The sequence below is a fragment of the Pleurodeles waltl genome, chromosome 7 (genome assembly GCF_031143425.1).
Source record: "Pleurodeles waltl isolate 20211129_DDA chromosome 7, aPleWal1.hap1.20221129, whole genome shotgun sequence".
NCBI classification, from domain to species: Eukaryota; Metazoa; Chordata; class Amphibia; order Caudata; family Salamandridae; genus Pleurodeles; species Pleurodeles waltl.
This window is the reverse complement of record NC_090446.1, coordinates 532,067,870-532,089,550: the sequence shown is the minus strand read 5'-3', so window position 1 is coordinate 532,089,550 and position 21,681 is coordinate 532,067,870. Positions and strand designations below refer to the sequence as shown.

The 21,681-nt window shown below is 45.0% G+C and overlaps 1 protein-coding gene across 5 annotated transcripts in view; it reads left to right on the top strand.

Annotated features, from left to right (window-relative positions):
• Window positions 1-21,681, top strand: part of LOC138304297 (RING finger protein 112-like) — a 333,811-nt gene that overhangs the window by 87,270 nt on the left and 224,860 nt on the right. For 3 of the 5 annotated variants that reach the window (XM_069244246.1, XM_069244245.1, XM_069244244.1), the window contains exon 2: window positions 12,669-12,746. In XM_069244246.1, the coding sequence (XP_069100347.1) occupies window positions 12,721-12,746 (26 nt within the window). In that variant the 5' untranslated portion in view covers window positions 12,669-12,720. Of the gene's footprint in view, window positions 1-12,668; window positions 12,747-13,408; window positions 13,596-21,681 lie in introns of those variants that run through there. The other 2 variants (XM_069244247.1, XM_069244248.1) reach the window with 2 other exon arrangements.

Here is a 21,681-nt window from a genome sequence, read left to right as displayed (position 1 = left end):
GTTACTAAAAATAAAGGTACTTTATTTTAGTGACAATATGCCAAAAGTATCTCCGAGGATACCCTCACTTAGGAGGTAAGTAATGTACACAAATTATATGTACACAAACCCAAAACAGGTAAGTAACAGTAAGAAAAGTAGAGCAAACAATGTAGAATCACAATAGGATGCAATAGGTAGACATAGGCCTAGGGGCAACACAAACCATGTACTCCAAAAGTGGAATGCGAATCAGGAATGGACCCCAGGCCTATGGCAGGGTCTAGAGGGTCGCTGGGACTGTGAGAAAACAGTAAGGGTGTCCAAGCTACCCCACCCCAAGACCCTGAAAAGTAGGAGTAAAGTTAGCCTACTACCCCAGAAAAACAGAATAGTCGTGATAGGGGATTCTGCAAGAACCACAAGCACCAGCAAAACACTGAAGACAGATTCCTGGACCTGAGGACCTGTAAAGGAAGGGGGGACCAAGTCAAAGAGTCACAAAAGTGTCTAGGGGGGCAGGAGCCCACAAACCCCCGGATGAAGGTGCAAAAGGGCTGCTTCCGGGTGGAAGAAGCCAAAGTTTCTGCAACAACGAAAAGGGCTAGGAACTTCTCCTTTGGATGGAAGATGTCCCACGGCGTGCTGGAGGTTGCAAAAGTATTTCCAGGCAGAAATACGACAAACAAGCCTTGCTAGCTGCAAGAGTCGCGGTTGAGGATTTTGGGTGCTGCTGGGGACCAGGAAGGAGGATGTCACCCCTTGGAGGAGGAGACAGAAGGGGCGCTCTTCAACTCAGAGAGCCCCTGCAGAAGCAGGCAGCACCCGCAGAAGTACCGGAACAGGCACTTAGAAGATCTGAGGACAGCGGTCGACTCAGTCACAAAGGAGGGTCCCACGACGTCGGATTTCAACTCAGCGAGTTGGGCAATGCAGGATGGAGTGCTGAGGACGACCCAGGCTAGGCTGTGCACAAAGGAAGTCCTGGAAAAGTGCACAGAAGCCAGAGCAGCTGCAAATCACGCAGTACACAAGATTGCTGTCTGGCGTGGAGAGGCAAGGACTTACCTCCACCAAATTTGGACAGAAGGGCCACTAGACTGTGGGAGACACTTGGACCCAGCTCCTGTGTTGCAGGGACCATGCTCGTCAGGATGAGAGGGGACCCAGAGGACCGGTGATGCAGTAATTTGGTGCCTGCGTTGGCAGGGGGAAAGATTCAGTTGACCCACAGGATTCTTCTTGGCTTCCAGTGCAGGGTGAAGGCAGACAGCCCTCAGAGCATGCACCACCAGGAAACAGTTGAGGAAGCCGGCAGGATGAGGTGCTACAATGTTGCTGGTAGTCTTCTTGCTACGTTGTTGCAGTTTTGCAGGCGTCCTGGAGCAGTCAGCAGTCGATCCTTGGCAGAAGGCGAAGAGGGAAGTGCAGAGGAACTCTGGTGAGCCCTTGCATTCGTTATCTGAGGAATAGCCCAGAGGAGTGACCCTAAATAGCCAGAAAAAGAGGTTTGGCTACTAAGAAAGGAGGCTTGGCTACTGAAAGAGGTAAGTACCTATCAGGAGGGGTCTCTGACGTCACCTGCTGGCACTAGCCACTCAGAGCAGTCCATTGTGCCCCAGCACCTCTGAATCCAAGGTGGCAGAGGTCTTGGACACACTGGAGGAGCTCTGGGCACCTCCCCTGGGAGGTACTGGTCAGGGGACTGGTCACTCCCCTTTCCTTTGTCCAGTTTTGCACCAGAGCAGGGCTGGGGGAATCCCTGAACCGGTGTAGACTGGCTCATGCAGAGATGGGCACCATCTGTGCTTATCAAAGCATTTCCAGAGGCTGGGGGAGGCTACTCCTCCCCAGCCCTTCACACCTATTTCCAAAGGGAGAGGGTGTAACACCCTCTCTAAGAGGAAATCCTTTGTTCTGCCTTCCTGGGACTGGGCTGCCCAGACCCCAGGAAGGCAGAAACCTGTCTGAGGGGTTGGCAGCAGCTGCAGTGGAGACCCCAGAAAGGCAGTTTGGCAGTACCCGGGTTCTGTGCTAGAGACCCGGGGAAACATGGAATTCTCCCCCCAATACCAGAATGCTATTGGGGTGACAATTCCATGATCCTAGACATGTTACATGGCCATGTTCAGAGTTACCATTGTGACGCTACACATAGGTAGTGACCTATGTGTAGTGCACGCGTGTAATGGTGTCCCCGCACTCACAAAGTCTGGGGAATTTGCCCTGAACAATGTGGGGGCACCTTGGCTAGTGCCAGGGTGCCCACACACTAAGTAACTTGGCACCTAACCTTCACCAAGTGAGGGTTAGACATATAGGTGACTTATAAGTTACTTAAGTGCAGTGGTAAATGGCTGTGAAATAACGTGGACCTTATTTCACTCAGGCTGCAGTGGCAGGCCTGTGTAAGAATTGTCAGAGCTCCCTATGAGTGGCAAAAGAAATGCTGCAGCCCATAGGGATCTCCTGGAACCCCAATACCCTGGGTACCTAGGTACCATATACAAGGGAATTATAAGGGTGTTCCAGTGTGCCAATGAGAATTGGTAAAATTAGTCACTAGCCTGCAGGGACAATTTTTAAGCAGAGAGAGCATAAACACTGAGGTTCTGGTTAGCAGAACCTCAGTGAGACAGAACCTCAGTGAGCCAGTTAGGTACCACACAGGGAACACATACATATAGGTCACAAACTTATGAGCACTGGGGTCCTGGCTAGCAGGATCCCAGTGACACATAACAAACATACTGACAACATAGGGTTTTCACTATGAGCACTGGGCCCTGGCTAGCAGGATCCCAGTGTGACAGTGAAAACACCCTGACATATACTCACAAACAGGCAAAAAGTGGGGGTAACAAGGCTAGAAAGAGGCTTCCTTCTTACACCCATCCATTCAAGCCTTCTGGTTGGGACTTGGTAGACACCTTTCATCAATACTGGAGGAGCCAGTGGACCTAACTAGAATGCTGTTGACATTGGGATGAGGAGCCAGAGCTGCCTAAATATGCCCTACTCTTCTGTAATAAGGCCCTTATTGTGGCCAGACGGGACATTGTCTGCACCTGGGGCAGGGCTGAGGCACCCATAGTTTCCCAGTGGCAACAGAGGATGGAGTGGTGCATGGAGTACACAATATGAGTAGAGGGTGCCCTAGAAAATTTGGCAGGATATGGGGTCCTTGTAGGGCATTCAGAGACTTCGATTAAATCTTCCAATTGCCTACTGTCAGCTCAGTACATCTCCGCATGATCCTCAAGACCCAGATTGGATGTTGCACTGGTGTCAAGCGGTTGTTGGTTATATCTGTTATGATGCAAAATCTAGAAAAAAGATTTTTTTATAAATAAAGATTTCTTTAAAATATTGACGGCCATGCGATAAATTGTTTCTTAAAAGATAAACTGAATAGCATCCTTTGTGCTCGACCAGGGGTGTCCAGTGTATGTATGTCCAGAATGGCAGATCACTGTCGGGTTTCCAGGGTAACCTTTGGGTATGTAAATGAGTTCCATTTATAGCCATTGTATGTAAAGGAATATTATGTGACTATCGTTAAAATGTGGCTTGAATCCTGTCCGTTTGTACAGCTGAGCTGGAGCTGATTCTGGGTAAGAAATATTTTGGGGTCTTTGCTTAGAACAACTTTGAGCTTTATGACCCATTTTCTACGTATTGAAACCCCATGATGCGGAACAAACTGTACATATGAAGACGCTCGGTCCTACTATAAGATTTAGAGAGTTACTTAATTGTCCTCTCGAAACCGAAAAATGTGGGCTTTGAGCTCAGCCGTGACATGCCACGGAAACGTGAAACCTAGGCATAGGGACTTGGAGAAATACTGAGCAGTATTCAAAACGCCGTGTTTCGGCGCCAGTTATGCCGGGAGCCGTGTGCGGTACTTGCTTGAGAGATATCACTGCTCGCCAAGACGGGAGTAGAAGTATCTATTCACTTAAACCAATAACACTGCCATGTAGGTTTGAGTACGTGTGATCTACGTTACATGGAGAGGCTTTCTCTGCTTTCTGATACGTGGCCGTGTTGTAGGGGAAATAACTGAGAGAGAGTCCTGCTGAGGAAAGAAAGAGCCTGAACGATCGGAGTCCTCTTTGGGAAATTCATGGCATCTTTTTATGAGGTGTTTTTGGTACAATGTGATACAAGTTTCCAGTCCAAGGTAATGCACACATTTCCATTCTTTTATTTTTATCCGGATCTAACCGCCTGCTTGTTGTGCTTGAACCTTGGCACTACATTTGGACTACATTTCTAAAGCTGTTTATTTTTGAAGGTTTTTAGTAGCATAATCGGAGACAAACGGCTATGCAGCCACAACTGCTCCCTTAAGCTTCAACATGCAAGCCAGTCACAAAACCTGTTCAGTAGGCTGTGTCTGAACAGGGCCCAGGAGTGCCGATTATGTCCAAGCTACTTTGCTTCGTTAGAGAAGAACTGGACCCACGGAAAAAAAAAACTTGTCAAAACATGCTTCGATTTAACTTGAGCAACAGTGTCCCATAACTGAACTTTAGAAACTACCGATGGAAGGCGGTAGTTTGACCAGGGTTAGAGTAACTGGATTATGCAAAACAAAATCTGGGACATGCCACTAAAATAGACAGGAATGCAGTTTTTCAGCGGCAAATAAAACGCATGACGCAGTTACCAAGGTTAGTATTTTCGTGGAACTATCACAGGGTATATTGAAAGTAACTTTATCATACAATATCTGTGTCACTGTAATTGCTTCCTGATATTGCGGTTGACTAATCCGGACAGGTACACATTGCTTAATCGACCCTCTTTAAAACGCCGACCATGCGGTACATTTCTAGAAGCTTGCTGGAACAGACGTTGAAAATCTGGGTCGTTACTAGTAAATCTAAGACATCTGGTCACTCTAACCAGGGTTCACTTTCACCTTCATGCTCCCCACCAGTGTTAAACAGAAATCCTCAGGCGTAGGCTGTTAGTGAAATACTTCCAGCCTCTCTAAGGCTTAATGCTGTCACAGTTTGAAGCTGACTTTAAATGACTTTTGGGCTCTCCTCGCCCATGAAAAAAAGTTAAAGCTCCACTGGCTCTCCTTGTGGGATGCTTATCAGCCATCGACCTATAATCATTGGCCCTCATTTGGACAAGCTCTGCCCTTTATAGTCCTTCCTAACTTTACCTCTGGCAGACATCTGTTCACCTGCCGATGAGTCTTCATGCGCGGTCACCTCCTCCTTGTCAGCTTTCTGTGCTTGCTTGCTATTTGTTCTGTAGTGAGGGGGTTTATTGGTCTTCTTAGTTCAGAAACAGAATTCTTTTTAAATTCATTGACGACTTTTTTTTCTCCATATGTGTATCTCCTTATGCTCTTCTGGGCACCGAGACATTTGGAGATCAAAAGTTTAAAAAGTAAAGCTATACAATGTAATTACACTGTTGGTCTTGGCTACTCTACATGGTCGCCACCAAATGTTTTGTCTTCACCCCTCCTGCTCTTCTGAATTTGTTTTTGTTGGTATTAGGACTCTGTGCTGTTCACCACTGCTAACCAGTGCTATGCTCTCTCCCATAAACATAGTGAATTGTCCTACACCTCATTGTTACATTTAATTTACCCATAATCCCCTAGTATATGGTACTGTATGTATCGAGGTCCTGTACATTAAATGCTTCTTATGTGCCTTCAGCACTCATAGTTCCACTCACTAAAGTCATAATTTAAAACTTGCTCAAACTTGTCACTGCAGCCGTAGTGCAGCTTTAAACTGCCAATTCAATATGGAAAAATAAGCCTTTTGCTAGGCCTGAACCTTCCTTTTTCATACGTATGTCACCCCTAAAGTAGGCCTAATGGCCCATAGGACAGGGCGCAATGTATTTTTAAAAAGTGCAACATTGTGAGTTTGTTTTTCATGTCCTGTTACTGAAAAACCTCCTAAATTAGTTTTTAGTAATATAAGGCCTATCTCTCCCATTGGATAACATTGGGTTGCCTTAGTACATTTAATAAGTGCTAGGATTTAATTGGGAGAAGGTAGAAATATCATGCTTGAACTCACATTAACTGTAATTTTAAATCCTTTTTAATGGTGATCTTGGATTTTAGATCACAGTTCTGAAAATGCCACTTCTAGAACATTGGCATTTTCTTCCCTTAACCATTTGGTGCCTGTGGGCAGTGTCCAGGGTCACATGACTTTTAAAGGCCCTGCTATTGAGGTTTTCCTGCCACACAGCGACACAACTTGGGCTAGTCTAGGCTGAATAGGCCACCCTTCCTGGATTGCTGTGGGTGGAGCTTTTTCCAAAGGTTGCCTCCAGCACACACATAAAGGAACCTGACACTCGTTTTTTGTCACCACAGACTTCATGGAACCTTGACGGGGGAAGGGAAGAACGTTCCAGACCAGATGTGGGGATAACCTAGAAGGTTCTCTCACTTGCAAGGCTGACACAGGGTATAAATATTGGACCCTCAAAGCAACTCTTCAGTACGCTCCTGGACCTGAGGACATTACAGAAGAAGGGTTGCCTTGCTCCCCAGAGGACTATCATGCTGCTTGATACCTACCATTCTGCTATGAGAGGATTGCCCTGCTAGTTCAGTACTGCCTTGACCTCCAGAGAACTGGCCTGCTGCTTGAGAACTGCCCTGCTCTCTGAGAAGGGAGACTGAACCTGCTCCTTTCATTCAGTGCTAACCTGAATGACTCCAAAGGTCAGTTGGCTGACCCGCTGTCTGAACTATAGGAACACAAGCTCAGGAGGCCTTCCTGCAACTGTCCAGCTGACCTGTTGCACTGGACATGCCTGGACCTGTACCTGGACATGTCTGAACTCTGCTGGCCTTTGCTGAAGTGAGTTCCTGATTCCAAAGATGTGCCTCCCCAGGTCCTTGACCCTTGGCTGTCATCAGTTGAGCTCCTCCTGTGAAGAAAGGGGAAATCCTGAAGTAATGGTCTGTTTGCAACAGCAAACAACCCCGTTTGCGGCAATACTCTGCCACCCATGATGACCACCAATGCGAATCCAGCTCTTCATGCTACAGTGACTGCCAGTGACATCCGGCAGGGCAAGATCTGCACTTCTTGGTACATCAACAGCCTGCAGTGACCACCACCACGAAGCTCCAACTGCGGTCATCTGTGACGCCCAACCGGTACTTCGCACTACAGCGATGACCATCTGCAAAGCTCTCCCTGTTCCACTGCAAACTGGACTAGTTGCATCATACTTTGAAAAGGTAACCTTTTCAGCAGGACTAACCTGTTCCCTGTATCCAGCCCACTCTTCCTCACAGTTGGCCTGAACTTGTGACTTTCCTTTAGTCTACCACATCCAGATGACCGCGAGTAGCACTTTGTGCCTTAGGCCCTATATCTACCTAAAACTTTGAAATTGCATGTCTCCAGTTCTACTTATTGGGTTTTTGTTGTTCTGTTATCATTTTATTTAATAAAATTAACTCTGGTTTTCTGAATTGGTTTGGTATTTTTCTTGTGTTGTGTCTTCACTTTATTACTTTTGGGGTGCTACATAAATACTTTACACGTTGCCTGTAAGTTAAGCTTGACTGCTTTTGTGCCAAACTACAAGAAGTTAATTTGGAGACTTTTGTGGTTCACCCTGACAGGGATGGTGGTTATTGCCTGAGTGGGTTCCCGCCCCCCTCAGCTAATAACCCAATTTATTACATACACAAAAACCTTACCATTCAAAACGCACATTCAGTTAACTATGACTTAGTATGGATTTCGAATTAACAATTTATTCAACGTACGTTATTATCCAAAAACAGATCAAACCCTAAACCTATCGTTTCCATGAACCTAAACCCAACCCCTACACAAAAACGAACACTAACCCTAATATTAAACAGAAGACAACTCTAAGCATATGCCTGACCAGGGCCTTAACCCAAAACTAGCTTTTATCCGCTTCCAGTCACTAACGGTATCATAAGCACGACCTTGATGACCCTTACTCCAACCATTTTCTTATAATTTAAACTTCGCTTCTTAAAAAAAAAAAAAAATCTTTAAAACTATTGTTTTTTGAAAAAACAATATTTATAATTGTCTTTCCAAAACTTCACCACATACTACCAACAGCGTGCTGCCACGCGTTTCACAACTCATTGTATTCTAAGGTATGTTGTGATATGCGTGGTCGTTCTCTCTCTTGCCTTTTCTGATTTTCAGCACATACTGGGATTTTACCGCTCTCAGAATATCCAAATGTTTCGATATTGTGACTAAGATCTCAAACATCCACGCACACCACCTGCCTGTGCCTCAAGCTCATGACTGTCAGCTGACAGCCCCACTCATGGTTCTGCCAAGAAGCGTGCAATTAAACGTTGTGCCCTTCGTCCCACGCATCCCCGTCGCCGAAAACGAAACTCTAATGCCAGAGTTGGGTTGCTAATCTCTGTCTACCTATTCATTTATTCGGCAAAGTAAATAACCAATCTTTTTTTTTCTTTGAAATCACATGCTTATTTGTAATGTTATGGCCACCTGCCTGCCGTCTGGAATTGTTAGCCTCTGGTCCCCACACACTGTAGTGATAACTAATTATTTGATTCATTCTTTTAACATTTTTCTACAGCCAAGTTGCATCAAGTATATTAATGTGCTTTACATTACGACGAGGACCATGATCTAGGCGTGCCATGTGTTTTACAAGCCATAACGCTAGTACCAGTGTAAAATAGAAGGTACCATTTCATTTAGGGTGAGGAAGAGTGCTGCTTTTAGTGGGGTAAGACATTATTAGCCAGGGGTACATTCATTGTATAATATGTGGATCGTGGTAAAGTCTGTGGTCTAAGGGTTATGCAGAGTGCCTCTGAAAAAGGTTTGTCTGGGAGAGAGTTCTGAAGGAGAGGCTGGTGGGCTGGGTTCTCAGATGGACCGGGGGATAGTTTCACGGATTTGTGCCACCCCTGAGAAGGATTGTTTCATGGCTAGAGACGTTTTGAACGTCTGTCTCTAGTACAAGGGAGTCTCTGCTTCTCAGTCCCCATAGCCCTAGGGAAATGGTTACTATGTTGGCAAGATACTGTGGAATGTTTAAGTGGGTAGCTTTGAGGTTAAGCAGAAGATTGTGGCTTGCAGCAGGAACCATTGCAGATTCTTCAAGCCTGGAGAGATGTGATTTAATGTCTTCTTGCCCGTGATGAGTCTGACTGTTGAGTGCAGTTGGCCTTTCGGGGGTAAACTGCCACAACAACAGGGTTTTGGATGGAATGCTTTATTTTATCTCAGGCATTGTCAATCACTCCGTCCGCTTACCAGTCCATTGTTTTTACATGTCTTGGTCCAAACTGAGGTGGCATGTTGTGCAAAATAACGATGGACTGGGATGCAGCTTGAGTAATTACCAGTGGCTGAGATTAATTTAAACATTCCACCCATGACGTTTTTGTTTATCGTAAAGAGGACAGGGAAACTTGGGTGGGGGCCCTCCAAAACTCCATTACCGAATTCCAGACTGGCGATGACTGCTTGAGCCATGGTTTTCAATTGTGTCTACGTTCAGAATTTTCAGATTTTGTTTTTCTCCATTAAGTTAGGCATTTCTTGACTTGGTGAGTTTTTTTATGTGATTTGATGGCGATAAGGCGCTGTCCAAGGTGACTCCTTGTGATTTGGTCAGATGGATTTAGGCGGAAGCATTGAAGTTTAAGTTTATGTAGTAGGATTGGGTTGATACTGTTTTGAGATTTGGGGCCACATGTATCAAATCTTTTTACATTCGCAAACGGTGAGAATCGCAAAATTCGGCCGTTTGCGAATGGAAAAATGCCTTTCACAATGTATGAAAGGCATTCACAGTACAATTTTAAGGAATCGCTAAAATAGCAATTCCTTAAAATTGCGACCCCATTTAGAGAATCACAAATTGCGATTCTCTAAATAGGAAATCATCGCAAATAGATAATTCCTATTTGTGATTTCCAAAGCACATGTATTAAGCATTTCCTAAATGCAAATTGGGCTTTTAGGAAATGCAATTACCACCAAATCCAATTTGGTGGCAAGCATGTGCAAATTTTAAAAATGCATTATAAATGCATTTTTAAAATTGAAATGTAGCGCACACATTCCTCCAAGGCATGTGTGTGCTTCACATGTCTGCAAATATTTTTGTGGGGTGCATCAGAGGGGGCCTTGGGCCCCCAGCACCCTGGGGTTTACATTCCTAATTTGTGAATTCCTAACTGGAATTCACAAATTGAGAAATGCAAAACCATTCGCACCTATGGGCATACAGGCCCATAGGGTTGAATGGAGTTGCATTCTCTACTTGCGATTCGGTAATAGCATTTGCGAATTTTAAGAAATCGCTATTACTGAATTGCAAAATTCATACATACCATTTTGCATTTCTTAAATAGCGATTTCTTAAAATTCGCTATATAAGAAATGCAATTCGTTTTTTTTTATACATCTGGCCCTTAGGGGTGATGATTAAGAATTCTTTCTTCCGAGGGTTAAGCATAAGGAGATTATCTGAAATCCAACACTGAATTGTCTTAAGGCGTGAGTGCAGACAGACAGTGTCATCTATAGATTTAATTTTGAGAAAAAGTTACTTATCTGGTGATTTATGGATGGGAACTCCTTACTCCATCACTGAAAGGCGTAGTGGCTCGAAGTAGAGGCTGAACAAGGTGGAGGATCGAATGGCTCATTGTCGGCCCCCCTGTAACATAGTGGATGTCCCTGAAGTGTGTTTGCCCCTTTTTACCACCTGCTACCTCAAGGACTGGAGCGAGGTGAATCATGCAAGGACTCGATTTCCAAATCTCATTCTGTTCTCCAAGACACTGAGCAGTCTTTGGGTAAGTGGCATGAGATGCTGCAGAGAGGTTTAAGACCAGTAAGCAGGTAATACCCTTGTCCACAGTGTGATGAACGTCATCTTGCACTTCAAAAGTAGCAGTTCCTGTTATTAAACACACCATGAAATCCAGACTGGCAGATTCCCAATAGATGGTTATCACTGATGTAAGTAGATAGCTTGGTAGAGACAAAGCATGCAGTTGCATTCCCGCAACAGGATGAGGTGGACACCGATATATAGCACTGTAATAGGTTTGGGTCAAGGCTGTTTTTCTTTACTATAATATTTATCAGGCCAGTTTTTATAATTTCGGTGAATATTCCTTGGCTTAGGGAAGCCTTCGGTTCCGGGATTGTTCGAAGAGATAACAATTGCTGAAATTACATTTAAGGATATCCTGCACTCTTTATTGGCTTCTGTGTGTAACTATAAGGTCACAGGTCCAAATCCCAGAAGGGCTTACTCAGCCTTTCGTCCTTCCCTAGTCCATACGTTGAGCATAATTAGATTTGCTTTAGTAATACTAGGTATTCGCAGCAATACAAAATCACGGCATTGAAATGTGAAACTTAAAGTCCCATAATGTTTTTTGTGTTGGCTCGCCTGCCAGGCAACCTGTCTCACCTATATCCCTGTGCTCCTTTGCTAGTTTTCTAGAATAAACTGTCCGACCATGTCTTTCTGCCTACTGAATATAATGATTTGGTATATTTTTTTCCAGTTGCTAGGCATGTGTAAGTAATTGCTAGTCTTGTAATACGAAATTAAAACAGTAATTGCTAGCCTAATCATGAATGTGAACGTTATTTGAGTACTTTTGCATGCTTGCCTCCATCTGAAAACGAATACATCAACTGCAATCTTTAAATGGCACCACCCACACTAGATTTCCCCCAACACCATGTATCCCAAAATTACACCTCACTGGCTACCCCAGCTGTATGCATCAACTCTGAACTGTTCTCAATCTGCCTCCTCCTGCCCAGAGCACGTACACCATACCAGTTGCAATAACTTATGCATAACCTATACCTCTAAAATCTGGACTCAGGAATGACTCCTCTGCAGGCCAGATCTGTTGGCACTCTTTCAGACAAAATGTTTCTTAACAAGAACCTTAACTCAGACCGATTTTCTCAGGATGACTACCATCCTAGTTCAAATCCTATCTGACACATTACTTAGGAAAGATCTTTTCATGATTTTTTTCTAGAGGTGTTTTCAACATCCATACAGCTGTTTTCGCTTGTGAGCGTCCCACTCATTGCACAACATATCTTTGAGGCCACCAGATGTAGCTCCACCCTTATACGGAAATCAACTACACCCTACACCGCTCATTCTTCAACCACAGACAGCAATCCTAGCACCATGGAGCGCCTATATGAGGTCCTCACCACCCAGATTCACTTAGCCCTTGCGTTTCTACATCTTGAAGTTTCAACCTACAGTAAGGCAACCTTAGGGTCACAATGACCCCAGACCATAAAACCCTCCCCGATGCTGCACACCTCACTTGACAAGTCACAATTCCCACCCACAGTCTCAGGCAACCTTTCAACAATTGCCTGCAAAGGTCCACACGGTCTTGGGTGCCAGTCCTGCAGTTTTATGCCAATCGATTTGGCCTCCTTGGATCAATCAATAATTGGGTATTCAACAATTATTATTTGTTTTTGAAGAACTCCCTCTTGTACCTTAATTCTCAACGGAAATAAAATGCTTTTTATGCAAGAGGAGTGACGGTATATTATCCTCTTATTTTCTACTCCAGGTTCTATAGGAATGCAAAGCAGCACATCCATCTTAACAACCCCTGTTCTTGTTTATTGTAGGAACCTTGAAGAGACAGTCAATGGTTGATACCAGAGGCCCAAGCCTTGTGCCATGATGGGCAACTCCAGCAAAAAAGAGTAAGTTGGCTTCATTCCTCTGCATGCAGGTTTCTGATGTTGTACAGGAAAGACTGTTGGCTGCATGAGGGTGGTTGTATCATTAATTATATTTTATGTGGCCTAAATTAGGGGTGTGTGGATGGGTGCTTGTCAGAATATTTAATGTGTGAATGTATTCTTTCTTTACTGAGGTGACAGTCTCAGTTTTGGTATTTGTGGTTTGGGTGTGTGGCAGTTCGTCAAATGTTTTATGAAGTTTCAATGTATTTGGTTTGTGTGATGAGGTAATAGGTTTAAGTTTGTCTAGCATAAGTATGTGGGGTTTTTGACATATGTGTTGTGTATATTTTGTGTGTATAATGTATCTGGTGAAACAGGTTTGTGGATATCTGTGCTGGAATTTTGGCGAATGCTTGAATTTTTGTGGTTTGTTCGGGAAGAGAGTGAGAAAAGGTTTAAGGTGCATGGGCAGTACATGGACTACATCTTTGCTGTAGATGTATGATGAGATTTTATAGCTATTCTGTGTACTCCCTTTACAGAAGGGTCAATACTGAATTTGAAATTTAGGATAGGACAAAGAGGATTTGGAGTACAAAATTCCTAGGTTTGCCTATGAAAGTTGTTTAATTCTATTAAGGACACAGAGATGAGCAATATGCTTGGTCCTTCTTTTCAAGAATCCCAGAGCATTGACTCCCAACCTTTATTCAAATCAAGGCGAGAGAAGACATTGGCACCATTCAGTTACGTTATCGTGTTAGCAGTGGGTGGTCTTCAACGGCTCCTTCACTGTCCTTTTTGGCTACTACTACTATGGGAGAAACCCATGATGCTGGACCAGTGGAGCGCTCAATAATATGATAAGTAATGATTAAAGTTATTTTTTCTTACAGCTTCTTGTAAATGAAAAGCATCTTGTCTATGTCAGTTCTTTTTTCTTACAGCTTCTTGTAAATAAAAAGCATCTTGTCTATTTCTCTGAGCAACAGGACGGACATCCTCATTAATATGCAGCTTTACTTTCTTAAACCATGAAACAACAAAGGGAATTGACTTACTGTTTTGTGATGAGTATCCATGTGTTAATTCACAGAAATTAGTCCCATGTCAGCAGCTGTTTTGAAAATGAGCAAACAGGCACTTGCTGCTGCACCTTGAATTACATGGATCAGTGCTTGTACTTTAGATTTTTATGTTTCACTGTTGCTCCAAATGAGCCTCAACTCTTCATGGGCGTCAATGCAGTTAATTGTATTTCTGTTCAGGCATTATATTTATCGATGCACCACTATCGATAATTAAAGGTATCGAACATCCATCTATTTTCAGTGTAATCTTTGGACAGAGCTTTAGCATGTTGACTTTTCTCTGTCTGACATATTTCCTCACATGCTACCAGGATAATGTGCACGGTTTTCTGAGATACACATCGCCATTGTACAATCACTTTCTTCACTTTCAATTATTGAGGCGGGAGAACTGTTTGACGATTTATATGACGATCACCTTCCTTTAGTATCTATTTGCCTAAACTGGTGTCACTGCTTGGCCTTGTGGGCGTGCATCGAACATTGCTTCTGGAACGTTCTGGCGGCCTGTTTGTATTTGCACATGACGCACTCTAGACATCATCACAAAATGGTTCTCTTTACCACAGGCTTTTCATACCTGTCCAATGATGGGACACTTTCCTTCATGTGGAAGCGAAATTCCACATCTAAAACACAACATCTTTATACCTGTAGAAATTACTTTGTGTCCTTCAGTCTTTTGTTTCGAATGACTTTTCACACTCATGACTGATTCATTCTGGGCACCTCCTGCCTCTATATCAGCAGCTTCTTTCTCATCACGCTCCTTAAGTCTGGCAGCCATCAACACTCGTTGCAGACTAAGAATCTCTCTCAGCATTCGTCATTTGAATGAATCGGATAAGCATCTATCAATAACTCTAAGCCGCATGGCTTCTTCATCTTTAAATTAATTGAACTTACAGTGTTTGTTGAGTGTGTCAAGTCTTTCCACAAATTCATTGATTGTTTCACCAACTCTTTGAAGTTCTTAACTGAAAACGTATCGTTCATAATTGACATTTGGTACTGGATTGAATTTGAGATTAAATGTATTTTTAATCTGACAGTATGTGACTTATTTGTCAGTTCTCTGCATTTTCTTTGACTTCTTTCACACCATTACCCACAAGATGTTTGAGATATTTGATAATCTTTGACAACAGTCTCTTCTGGTGCATCAAAGAAATTTTCATTTGCCTGCATCCAGGCAGTCAGTCTATCAACAATATTTTGCTTTTTGGCAGTATCAAAAGCAGGTGTTGATTTCAGGAAGGCAGCAGCATTGCAGCCCAGTGGGAAACATACTGATGTTGAGAGTAGCATGCTCCCAGATGCTGTAGGATGATCATGTTTGTGCAAGCCCTCTTTAAAGTCTTTTTTTTGTGTTGTACTTTTTTATTGTTTTCACAACTTTACATAGTATACAAAGATAATTTTATACCATTCTTAGTCCTAATCTTAGCTCCACTTGGCTTAATTGACATATACATTCTGTGATCTGTTACAAACCCATGTGTTAAATAACTAAGCAACTTAAGCAGATATTTACATTCCTAGCTTTCGATTGTTATCATCAATATTGTTTTGACAGTATAAAGATAATTGTCATAAAGTAATGCAAGCGGGGTCTCAAACAGTGTCTTATTATAACAGACCTATAAGAGAAGAACCCGTTCGCTCTGTGGTATTATTGTCGTACAGTCTCATTGTACTGATAGTCGAGCTTAATAACAGTCAGATAATCTCTTCCCTACCCCATCCCATATGTCCAGGGGTAAATCATGTAGATGTTTTTCTTCCTTAATAGGGGATAATCCTCCCCTTGATGAACAAAATGAATGTGGGGAGAGTGGATATAAACGTATGTTGTGGGAGAGCGACTGGTGATAAGGGGAAAAAGGTAGCTTTGAATGACCCCCGGGTATGGGTTAGAGGTTGTGGGTGAGGTAAGTTGGTCCAGCATAGCATGAGTGGGGATGGTGCCCTATTTATGATATAAGGGGGGTAGGCCTTAGGGAAGACCTTGATATAGTGATATGGGTATAAAACTCGGAGGTGTAACTATCTCAGGAATGTTACTGCAAGTAATGGAGGCGTGTAACTCGAAGCATCATATGGAGCAGATGTGAAATGATCAAGGGTGAGGGATGTATGATATCTAAAAAAAAAAAAAAATGGGGGAACTTTCAAATCAAATTGAGGGAAGGGGGAGGGTAACGTGGGCTTACTGAAGAGGATAAGAAAAGGGAGTGGAAGGGAAAGAATGAGGAATCCAAATAAAGAAGAGAGGGGCAAGGAAGAGCATGAATAGAGGCAGGTATGAGTGTAGAAATAAGATTGATAGTGATAGGGATGATAACAATAGTAGCTGTAATGGTAGCAATAACAGTAACAGTAGTGACCGAGGGGTGGGGAAAGAATCGCACATAAGTAGAGAGGGAGATTGTGGTGATGGGGATAGAGTGGAGATGGTGGGCCAAACGGAGTGATAGCAGTACAGGGAAGTGGAGGGGTAAATTAATGGGAATGGGGATGAGGAAAGAGGGAATGGCGTGAGTGGTGACTGACAGCTAAGAGTAAAAATGGGAGATCAGTAAATCCACGATAAACTGTATGACCGCATTCGGTCGGGGTCCATATTGGATCATGGGGATACAATTCAATACAATAGGGGGTGGCCGTGTATGTTTCGGTGTTGCAAGGGGAATGTTACAGCTGTATAGATTGGTTGAAATTGACATTTCTCCGGAGAGGACTTAGTCCGGTGGCCCGGAGAGAAAGTGTGACCAGGTCTGTAGGAACACTTCTGTCCTATCCTGTAAGCCGTAAATGAGTTGTTCGTGGGTGGCCGCCTGATAAATTGCCACCAACCATTCTTCATGGGAGGGAGTGGCCGCTGCACGCCAGTGTCTAAGAATACATAGTTTTGCCATGGCCAGTACTGTATGTAGTAGTCAACCTTGTGGTCGGGAGAGATTGTATAGCTCCCCAGTATCGTGCAGCAGGATAGATGGGGTGAGGCGTGGTGGTAGGGGTAGGACTTCCTGAAGAGTGTTTCCCACTGACCGCCAAAAAGGTTGTATGGCCGGACAGTCGTGTAGAATGTGGATTAGGTCACAGTGTGTGTGTGGGCATCTCCAGCATGTTGCATGGGATAAAAGTCCTGCTGTGCGCAGTTTCTGTGGGGTCCAGTACCAGTCATGTAAGGTCTTAAAAAGACAGAACTTTAGGTGGGCCTCATGTGCTCCTCGGTCTCTGGCCTCAATCAAGTCAACACAGTCCTCTAGGTCATAGTCGGTCTGCAGGCGTATCTGCCATTTATTCTTAAGAGAATTCAGGAGGGGGAGTGAAAAGAGGTGTTGGTTCAATAATGCCTGCAGTCTGGATACAGCTCCCTTCATTTGTCCCCAAATTTCCAGGTAGTATAGTACTGGGGAGAGTAGGAGTCGTCGGTGGAGGGTCCTAGCCGTTGTGTCAGACAATGTCGGAGTTGGAGATAGCGCCATGAGTAATGTTCCGGAAGATCGAATTCTGCCTGAAGTTCTCTGAATGTCTTCCAGGTATCCCCCGATATGAGCTGGTCTATTCGCACGATACCTCTTTGATGCCAGTCCCTCCAAACGATTGTTTTTCCTCCAATCTGAAACCCCTTATTGCCCCATAGTGGGGCTCTGTCATGTAGATGGGGGTCTATTTTAAGGGATCGGTGCGCCTGTCGCCAGGATTTCCTCATGGCTCCAGTCATGGGGTTGGTGGGTCGGTGGCCCATCTGACCTGTATCATAGAGCATCTGAAGGCCATAGGAGGCGCCTGTAAGTGTTCGTTCCACGTCCACCCAAAGTGGTGGGTCTCTTGCATTCAGGAGTAGGAAAACCAGTTGCGAGTGGTGTAGTGCGGAGGCATAGTGTTCAACCAAGGGAAGGTTTAGACCTCCACATTCACGTCGGGCTAGCAGTGTGGATCTGGGTAGTCGTGGGCGTATGGATCCCCAGGCGAAAGCGTGGATGCAGCGTTCTATCTCCCGTAGGATAGATAGGGGTATATGTAGGGGGAGCATGCCCAGGACGTACAGAGATCTCGGTAAGGTCACCATTCGCACCGCTTGCACTCTGCCCCACATAGAGAGACCCAACTGGTTCCACTTCTCTAAATCTCGCTTCATATTACTGAGTAGTGGGTCTAAATTATCTGTCACTATTTTATCCAAACCTGTGTTTATGTTGATGCCTAAGTAACGGAGACGGGATTGTTTCCATTTGACCGGGAGTCCTTGTGCTGAGGTGCTGACTGTGACCGGGGATAGTGGTAGGGCTTCGCTTTTATCCCAGTTGATCTGATACCCCGAGAGATGTTCGAATTCCGTTAGTATCTCTCTGAGGGCTGTGAGGGAGTTGGATAGATCTGTGGGGGTAAGTAGAATGTCAACTGTATATAGATAGATGACGGAGTTTCCACCTGGGAGCGAGATTCCTGATATAAGATTGGAGCTACGGATAACTGCTGCTAAGGGTTCTATAGCTAAAGGGAATAGTAGGGGGGCAGCGGGCAGCCCTGACGCGTCCCTCTACGAATCAAGAAGGTGTCCGAGAGGAACCCTCCGCAGTTCACCTGGGCTGTCGGGGAATCATACAGTAGACACACTTTATTGATGAAACTATCCCCTAACCCAAAACATTTTAGGATTTCAAAAAGGTACCACCATTCTATTCGGTCGAATGCCTTTTCTGCATCCAGTGAGAGGGCTAGGGCTTCCTCCCGCTTATCTCGTGCTGTCCAGATAGCATGAAAAAGTGTGCGGAGGTGATTCCTTGAGGAGCGGCCCGGTACAAAGCCTTACTTGGGTGTGGTAAATTAGGGAGGGGGATGACTTTTTTGAGGCGTGAGGCCAATATCCCCGCTAGTATCTTAATATTCCCATTGAGAAGAGAGATGGGGCAGTAGCTTCCACTGAGAAGTGGGTCTTTTCCAGGTTTTGGTAAAACTGTGATGGAGGCTTTATTAGAAAGAGGATGCAAAGAGCCCTTCTGTCCAGCCCCTTTGAATGCCTCGTATAAGACTTCCACAGTGTCGGTTCCCGTCCATTTATAGAATTTGGATGTAAATCCATCCTCCCCCGGTGCTTTGTGATATGATAAGTTGGCTATTGCCTGTTGTATCTCTACTTTACTAATGTCGCCTTCTAAAAGTGCCCTGCCGTCAGCCGAGAGACAGGGTATATGTGGTCTCTATAGAAAGGCGTCTAGACGAGTAGTGTCCTCGACTGTTTCTGGGGTATATAGGGCTTGATAGTACCGGCCAAATTCATGGGGTTGGAGAGGCGCCAAGGCTTGCGTCCGGGCGTAATCATCCCGAGTTCTAGGGTTAATAACACCGGGGATGGATCTGATAGTGCGGCCACAAGGATTTCTGCTGATCAAATCGATTGCACCATCCGATGGTTGAGTTGGAAATAGTCGAGCCGCGATTGAGTCCCGTGGACCGAGGAGACAAAGGTGTATTCCTTATCAGAGGGGTGGGAAGGACACCAGCAGTCTAGTAGGCCATGGTCTGAAAGGATATTTTGTAATAAGGCTCTGTCTGCGTTGTTGCCCATATCAAGACCGTCTTGAATGATGTTCCAATCCCCTCCTAGTATATATTGTGAGGCGCCAATCTGCGTTAGTAGGCGGTTGAGAGAGAGAAAGAAGGAGCTTTTGGAGCCAGTGGGGGTGTATATAGAGCCTATGCAGATTTTGGAGGATCCTATCAGAAGTTTGGCGAGGATGTAACGTCCTTCCAGATCGCCCATGTCTTGAGTAACCGGAACTGTAGTGAGCGACGAAGAAGTATCGCCACCCTGCATCTCCTTCCCGTTCCCTGTGTACCTTCCGGCATAGACGGTAGTCCGCTGAAAAGTACTTTGCCCACCCGGTCTCTACGGAGTTTTTCTGATTCTGACGATGAAAGATGTGTTTCCTGTAATAAGGCAATGTCGGCATGTTTGGAGCTGAGATAAGACAGTACCTTTTGACGTTTAATATAGTCGGTCATACCGTGTACATTCTAGGAGAGGACTGTGAGTGGAGTCGTGGATCCCATGAGTGTGCGTAGGGGTTTGTGGTTTGTGGAATGTATAGTGTTCTGCAGTCAGTGATAAAGGACAAGAAGTGGGGGGTAGAGAGAATAGGGGTGTAGACGAGGAGAACCTTTGCCTGGGCATGTGATGGGGAGGGGATAAGAAAGGGGAAGAGGGCGAGAGTGATGAAAATAATACCCCTCGGTCACAGGGAGGGAAGGAGTCGGGTAGGTGGGAGGACCAGTCAGAGGGACAGAGGATGTTGTAGATAGATTGATATGTAAAAGCAGAAGGAGGGGGGAAGTGGAAAATAACACCCGAATGACCGGGGAGTGACTGCTGCTCTAGTGGGCACAGGAGTAGGGGGGGGGATAAAAAAGGTCTGGGGATAAGAATAAGGAAGAGATAGGTGTAAGTAGAGGAAGGGGGGATAAGAACCGTAGTGAGTAAACACTCGCTACTGGAGTCCTGCTAACCTGCGGGTCTTGACCTGTAGGGCCCGCGCGCCGGGGAATTATGACATAAGAGTGCAATGGGGGAGTTCGTAATTTACGTATAGTTTTGTAAGTCCTCTTAGGAGCCTTGTGGCCGCATAGTCATGCATGATAATGGGTAGGGTATGGAGGGTTATGGTTATGGATATGGATATAGGGTCAAGGTTTGAGTTTTTTTGGGGGGTGGAGGAATGACGAGTCATGGGATATGTCCTAGAATATAGTCAGTGGTTGATGAGTGTCAGAATGGTGTAGAGTGTAAGGAATTACGATAAACGGGGCTGTGTTTTGGATGGTTGCCCAAGTGGGTGTTCATTGAGGTCGCGGTCCCAGAGCCGCTGGAGACGGGGTGTGTGGTTGTGGGTCTGCGAGGCTGTGCCGTCACTGTTGCTCCATCCGGAGTAACTGGTACTTAAGGAGTCTGCCTTAGTGGTCGAGGGGTGTGCCTTCATTTATTTACTCTCGAGGGTTAGAGGTATGGGGGTTAACAGTGGGGCTTCGTATATAGGTTGTCCTTGGGGGATGGAGGGGTCCCCTATGATTTAATACGAGTGCTGGGGGGTTTAGTGTGTTTGGGTATGAATTACTAAGTACCCTTCCAATCTGCCATTCGTGTGGGAAGAGGGGGCGGTTGGTGGAAGAATGGCTTTCCCTTTGGCCAGGATGTAAGATACATTGAGAGGGGCGTGGGGTGCGTGTGTGTGTGTGTATTTGTCATAGGGGGATATATAGGTAATCTTGCAGCGTCTGCATTGAGAACCTCATACTGTTGAAATTAGGATTTGTGTAATAACCAATGGACAGGACCTTTGTCATTGTTGTCCTTCCCCCCCCCCCCCCCCCCCCGTACCAGCCATGCATCAAACCCCGGGTTGATATAGCTGTAGCGTTGAAAAGTGCAACCGGTGTATTAAGTTTCCCTTACAGATCCCCTCCCGCCATTAGGCAATCATCATTTAGGTTAATTGAGTTTGCCACTTAGCTGTCCGAAGGCGGGGGAGGTAAAATCTGGTAGCGGATTCGGGTCCTGAAGTCTTCCGTGTCTCTGTGATATTAGTGTCCTGTATGATGATCATCAGGCGATGGTTTCAAGAGGGAGCGGGATTTGTATCTGCCCGCGTCCTGAGTATGGTCGATTACTGCATGGAGGATGTGTTCACGAGCATCTTGGGATTTTGGGGGTCGTTCGTACATGCTGCCTCTCTTTTGTGAGGATGAGTGCTGAGACTGAGACCGTGGGGATGGGGTGATGGAAGCGTTCCCGGTAGGTGGTGGGTCGGATTCCAAGTGGTGATGTCCATGGAGTGTGAGGCCAGGTCGTTTAGAAA